A 6673-nucleotide genomic window follows, 5' to 3' on the forward strand; every position below is an offset into this window, starting at 1 on the left:
AAACGACAATAGTGTAAATTGAAGCCACTCAACTAAGAAAAATACGTAATAAATATATATATATATATATAAACAATTAGCGTAAATATGTGTGATCACGTTGATAACGTACTAAGCCCAAAGTCTATCTGTCTTGCCTCTCTGTCTCCTTTGTTTTTCTTCATTTCTTTATTTCCTTCCCACCCTGTCTTCCTCCTCCTTATATTTACCTTTTCCGTTCCGATTCCCTTCTTGGGTTCCTCTCCTTTTTTTTTCCTTTCTATCCAAAGCCCTCATATTTTCTGCAACATTTACGAAGTCATTGAAGCTAAAGAAGCAGTAGTGTTCTCTTTTCTCTCTACTGCCATGACTATGAGTAACAATATTGGGCAATTTGGTGACACAACGCTGACCAAAGTCTTCGTTGGAGGGTTAGCTTGGGAGACTCCCAAAGAAGCCATGAGAGAGCATTTTGAGAAGTATGGTGAGATCCTTGAAGCTGTGATTATCTCTGATAAAGTTACTGGCAGATCCAAGGGTTATGGATTTGTAAGCTCCTTCTCACTCAAATGGACTCGGTTACTGGTGATTCCGATGAAGTTTCCTTTTTTTTTTTTTTGGCTAAATTTTTTGTTTACGGGGTGATTCTTTTTAGGTTACATTTAAGGATCCTGAAGCTGCTAAGAAAGCTTGCGAGGACGCCACCCCAATCATCAACGGCCGCCGAGCCAACTGCAATCTTGCATCCCTCGGTGCTCGCCGCCCGAGGTTCGCTCCCGCAGCTCCTCCGCAACAAGGTCTTTATACAAAATATTCGATGCATTAGAATTTGCCATCTTAGAGAAAAGAATTTAAAGTTTTTATTAATAAATATATTATAATTAATTGCTATAAGAAAAAAAAGCTGGTGATGGCATTTTTGTGAATATGACCATCATGGGGGGGTCTGATGTTGGGGGTTTTGATCATGAAGGATCGAACGTTGGACCGAGGGCCGCATCAGCTACACCAGCCAATCCTGTGCAGTGGTATTACCCAGCGGGGACACCACCGTCACCGTTTCACCATCAGCATCATCAGGCCGTTCCTTTTTATGGGTAGGGCCATTTGATTCATCGATCTTGTTGTAGGTTTCATGGTATAAAAATAGACTTTGCCTTACTTAATAACTTCTCTCCTCACTTCTTCAGGTACTCTCCCACCTACATTGCCACAGACATCAGCTACAACCATGTAAGTGGGTTTTTTCGTCATGCAATTGCAGTCTATGATACCATCATGTGATCTCACTGTCTATCACTGACTTTTTTTTTAAAAAAAAAATTAAATTACCCAAAGAATTAAAGTGGTCCCACATTGACAATAAATGAAAAATCTTGTATCTTTTCATTTCAAGTGAATCCATCCAAAATCTGATTATCAAGATTCAATCAGTCAAGCCAAATTTCCTGGTCAGTGCCTCAGTGGTCCAAACAACCTTAGCAAAATTTGCCAAAATTTGCTTTGTTAGTCTCTACATGTCCTCTATTGCCACAATACTATAGATTTTGTCTTTTTTAATTGAATTATTTTCAAACATGTCTTTATTCTTTATGTCGTAAAATGCCAGTTATCATTGGGATTACACTAGTGAAACTCACATGTTTGTATATACATTAACTGCATGATATATACAAAAATAAAATCATTTTAATTTTTCAAAACACTAAAATCTTTATTTCATACATTAATTTAAATAAAAAAAAGGGTCTTAGAGTGTAATTCAATCTCTTTGAATTGTTCATTAGTTTGATAAAAAATATATGGGGTGAGTACTGAGTAGAGATTTTTGTGTAATCTGGTGTGTGATGGTGCAACAGAAGCTAAGCTACACTGGAGGAACCTACATGAATGGGCATTTCTCCCAAGTGTACCCCGGGCAGGCTATTGTAGGTGCAAACTCATTGATGCCAATGTACCCATTCTATCACTACCATCAATCACAGACAATGGGGTTACCAGCCCACATCTTCCCACAAACAACAGCTGGTCCCATCACCACAGTCCCAGCAGCAGCAATCATGTCAAAACCTGCTGCAGCAATTGCTCCTAACTCAGGTAACATCCATTGATCCATCATGATGGTGACTCACATGGTAACATGCTTCAAATACTATGTGCCATGTCTAATGAAATCATTGTGTCACGTGAGTCCCTGATTGAGTTTTCGTGGGTGATGTTGGGGCCCGCTTGCCAGCTGGCTTTATTGGGAACCCCATGTGATTTGGATATTAATATTTGAACCAAAATTATTGACCAATCTAACAAATTGTAGCCTTATGTTTACTATGAACTTCACATTCATAAATTATTTTTTTTAATAATTATGATTGAATAATCATAAAATTGTAGTTGACCTGAATTTGATTTAAAGACAATTTTAACTTATAATCTTTAGTATGATTTGGTTTTTACGAATTTATTTTTCACTTTTAGCTTCTAAAGCTCATTTTTTAAATTTTATTACCCTAACTTCTATTTTAGATAATATTAAAAAAACCCAATTTCATAAATGCTTTAAACATCTTTTATTTAGGTGTTTGAGCTTATATTTGGATGATTAGGGGAGTAAGATTGTCATGTGTCATAAATTTGTGGTATGAGTGTCCATGTTTGCTTTATTATTATTAATATTATTGCTATTAAAGGTTCTATATTTGCTTTGTAGTGATAAAAAAATACTAAAAAAACTGATATTATAAAGACAGTTTGTTTGGCTGTGGAATAGGTACAGTTGGCACAGGTGAAGGCTTTAAGAAGGTTGGGTAAGAAGGAAAACTTAGTTGGCAAATAACAAAGTGGGGGAAGATGGTAGCTGCTCAGAGCAACATTATTATCTGATCTGTTGTAGCTCTTTCTTTCCAATATATATTTTTTTCCTTAAGAAAAAAAATTTTATTTAATTAAAATATTTATTCTTAGATGTTTGATAAGATTCTTTCATTCTCTTTATCTCTCTCTCTCTCTCTCTCTAACATCTAAGCTTGGGCTATGAACCATTAGAACAAGAAAAAAAATGTAACAGAAGTCATGTATCTTTTAATTACCCATTATGGGTAGGGTTTTTTTTTTTTTTATGGCTTTAGTGGATTAAATCTACTTCAATAATCTGCCTCTCTTTCTCTCTCATTAGCATGATTTATTTTGGGTATAATTCTCATTAGCATGATCATCTTCCAATTACCATATTTAAGGCTTTAATAATGCAATTAACTTGTCTCTAAAGAGACATATCCAAAGAAATTTGGGGTTCGAATCCATGTTCATAAGTAATCTTAACCTAATTTTAGTGGTTTATTCAATGAACTTCATGATCTCCGAGTAAATACTATATTTAATAAAATTTCTTTTAACTCGTAAGATCGACGAAATTAATTTTATTGAATACATATGATTTTAAATTATAGAAAAAACATATCATTCTCTCATGCTATAAACTTATAAATCGGCATTAGAATTACATTTTTATCTTTATATATCTAAACTTTTATCATTTTATTCATAATAAAATACCAAATACTCAAAACTCCAAAATCAAACCATTCTTTTTTTCAACTACAACAAAGTCCACTTTCTCATGTGCAAAGTTGAGTTGTTCCTCTTTCAACTATTGCCCATTTCCCTATGCTTTCTTGGTTTCAGTAAAGCCCATCTCTCTCTTTGTTTTTTAACAAGCTTGATAGGATGAGATGCAAAGCAATGCAACTCTAAAAGCCTGAGTTGAGAACTTCAATCTCTTCATCCTTTACTTTCAAATTTAATATAACCTACTTTCTCTGATCAACCCAAGAAATAAAGTTATTAATTTTAACTAGAAAGGCTAACATTGGTTTATATTATGATCAAATATTTGATGCTCAGGTTTATTATTATACACATAAATAGAGATTACATGTTTGGGAAATTAGGCCCAAACTGGCTAAAAGGGTCTTTCGCCCCAGCAATCCAAACTCGATTTCCATGTGGGTTTGAACTATTGGCGCAAACAGTTTCTAGCGAGAGCTGCACCAGGTTTGAGGGTCTGGACCAGGCAGGCCGACTCTCGAAGATATTTTGAACATATTTATAACTTTATACAAAAGAAAATTTCGATTGAATTCTTAGACAATGTTACGTGAACACATTAAAAATGAAATACTTTAAATTAAAAAAAGTGATTAAAGTTTTCACTTGAAACGATCAAGAGAGAGTTGTTATGGGATTTGATCTTAAGTAAATCACATCATTAATAATCTGTATAAGTAATGAATCGCAATTGATCAATTGACAAGACTTGTCAAGTCAAATTCTAATCAACATAATGAAAATCATTTTAATTATTATTATTATTTTTTTACGAAAACCATACTCTTGCCTTCATTAACAGTTCAAGAATGGAATTCTTCCCCATCACAAGAGTACAAACAAAAAAGAAACCAATTTTAATATGTTATTCCCATTGGTTGGCCACCCTCTTTATAAATTATTCCACATAATAGTTTCTTGCTCTTTACATGTAAGGTGGAATATTAAAATGATGATAAAAAAAATTAAATTAAAATCATTTTAAGTATATAAATATGATAAATATTTTTTGATTTATTATTAATTAACTTTAAATTGGATAAAAATTTTAAAAATTTAAAATGATTTTAGAATATACATTGTCTCCTTTCATTGATTATTTTCATTAATTCATGTCACATGATAAATCTCGTAATACTTACACGTAAAAGGGAATGTCATGATTATCATAAAACAAATTTCACATATAGATTTTAACAATACGTACACAAGTGGAGGGAGACGGGATTAGTAAGGGCCGTGCCCTTTAAAGTTTCAAAAATTTATAAATTTTTTCTTATTTTATTTTAAATATTTATAATTTTATCTTATTAAATATTAAATTTTAAAATCTAACTCTACTCCTACACCTAAATACGTAGTTATTCTTTGCCGGCAAAAGATAAGAGACATGTTTTCCAAAGCAGGTGAGGATCTTGGGTTTACAACTTTAGTCTTTCATGTTGCCGAGTACTGAATCTAAACCCAAATTTCCAGGTGAGGTGTGACAACTGAGGAAACTGTGTAGAGTATAGGTCAATATTTGTTGATGTCAAATGGGAATATATTAGCTTTTCGATTATTCTTCTCTTTCCACAGTACATAGATATATATACATTACCAAAAGATCTCAAGCTAACTAAATCCTATTAAGATTTTTCAGACACAGAAACTGTTTCTTTTCCTCTTCTAAACAGAACCCAATTTGACTGACCAGTCAAGATGCAGTGGTGTGTTGTTACTTGGTACAAGTTCGGAAAAAGGACAAAATGAGGAGAAATAAAATTAGAATTACCTATATATTTTTCTTTTTACAAATGAAGGGATGCTTAATTGAATAACTATAGTTAATTAATTGATTTATTATATTCTAAATAAAAATATAAAAATTGAATTAAATATAATAAAAAAATAAAATTATTTAAATTTTCTTAAATAATTCAAAGCATGTACTATATTGCAGGTTTTACCATTGGTTGGCACATGCGAATATAGGTGAGATTTCCGAAATTGTGAGGAATGGGTCGGACATTTTAGGTGGTGGGCATTTTGTTTTTTTTGTTTTTCTTATATTAAAAGTATATATTTTTTGTGATATCCATATTTATGGTAATTTAATAGTTTATCCATAACTTTTAATATGAAAAAATATAGTCATTTATGTTAAATTAAATGTAAATGAATGGGATGCACTAATTTATCTGTACCTATATTATACTAATTCAACAGTCTCATCAGTTTTCTATTAATATTATAATATTGATAAGTTGACATAAAATCTTAGGAAGAGAAATATACTGTTTAGTACATGAACCTAAAGTGACTGTCACGAAAATCCCCTGAAAATCCAATGGCAAGATGCCACGTACATGGACAAAAACTGTTTAGTGGAACCCTTAGCCTCAGGAATCCGAAAACAAAAAAATGGTACTACAGAACTAGGAGTAGTATATGTTTTTTCTTTATGCTGGGAGTGATGGCCAATCACTGAAAAGTAAAAAGGACAAGAAGCCACTATGTTCGGGCCTTATTAGTTTCTATTCTATTGTCTTTGGATCTCTCTCAAAGGAATACCCCAACTCTCTTTGGTCTTTTGCCCAAAAACCAACCAAAAATATTGAAAAGAAAGAAAGAGAGGAAAGTACTTTGTTTTTCTTTCTCTCTTTCAAAACCCCAAACCCTCAAACCCCTTTTGATTTTTCTTGCCGAGATCTATCAAAGGTAAACATAAATTCTTTGCCTTTTTATGTTATCTCTATAGTTTATGCTATGAAGATTTCTTCTTTTAATTTCTTTTTCCTTCATGCTTCTTGTGATTTTTCATATGGAGGGTTTTTATTACTGTTAGGTTAAGGGGTTTTTTTGTTAGGGTTTATCAAATTTTCCACTGTTTTCGTGGAAATTTTCAAATTTTTTATGATTTTGAGAGATACCCAGATTAGTTTTTAAATGGATGAAGCTGAAGAGTAGGGTGGTTTAGTTAGTAATGCTCGGGATTTCTAGTAGTTGTTAGTGAAACTGTGGTTGAGTCAATGGCTTAAACTCTTTTTTGCTCTTTTGATTTATCCATATAGTTTATGGTATAAAATTCTCTCTTATCAGTTTTTTTTTT

General features: G+C 32.3%; 1 protein-coding gene across 2 annotated transcripts; it reads left to right on the forward strand.

Moving 5' to 3' along the window:
• The first annotated feature begins 102 nt into the window (after positions 1-102).
• ARP1 (RNA-binding (RRM/RBD/RNP motifs) family protein) lies at positions 103-2951 on the forward strand. 2 transcript variants are annotated; one of them, XM_021440043.2, is made up of 6 exons: positions 103-528; positions 635-776; positions 953-1076; positions 1170-1212; positions 1839-2076; positions 2727-2951. In XM_021440043.2, exons 1-6 carry the CDS (start codon positions 346-348, stop codon positions 2744-2746), a joined length of 750 nt encoding a protein of 249 aa, XP_021295718.1. In that variant the 5' UTR covers positions 103-345; the 3' UTR covers positions 2747-2951. The 2 variants fall into 2 exon arrangements, with proteins under 2 accessions (XP_021295718.1, XP_021295717.1); XM_021440042.2 differs by having other exon boundaries at positions 247-528; positions 2747-2951.
• The last annotated feature ends 3722 nt before the right edge of the window (positions 2952-6673 follow it).

The sequence above is a fragment of the Theobroma umbraticum genome, unplaced genomic scaffold (assembly GCF_002168275.2).
Source record: "Theobroma umbraticum cultivar Fairchild unplaced genomic scaffold, ASM216827v3 scaffold_81.0, whole genome shotgun sequence".
Lineage (NCBI taxonomy): Eukaryota > Viridiplantae > Streptophyta > Magnoliopsida > Malvales > Malvaceae > Theobroma > Theobroma umbraticum.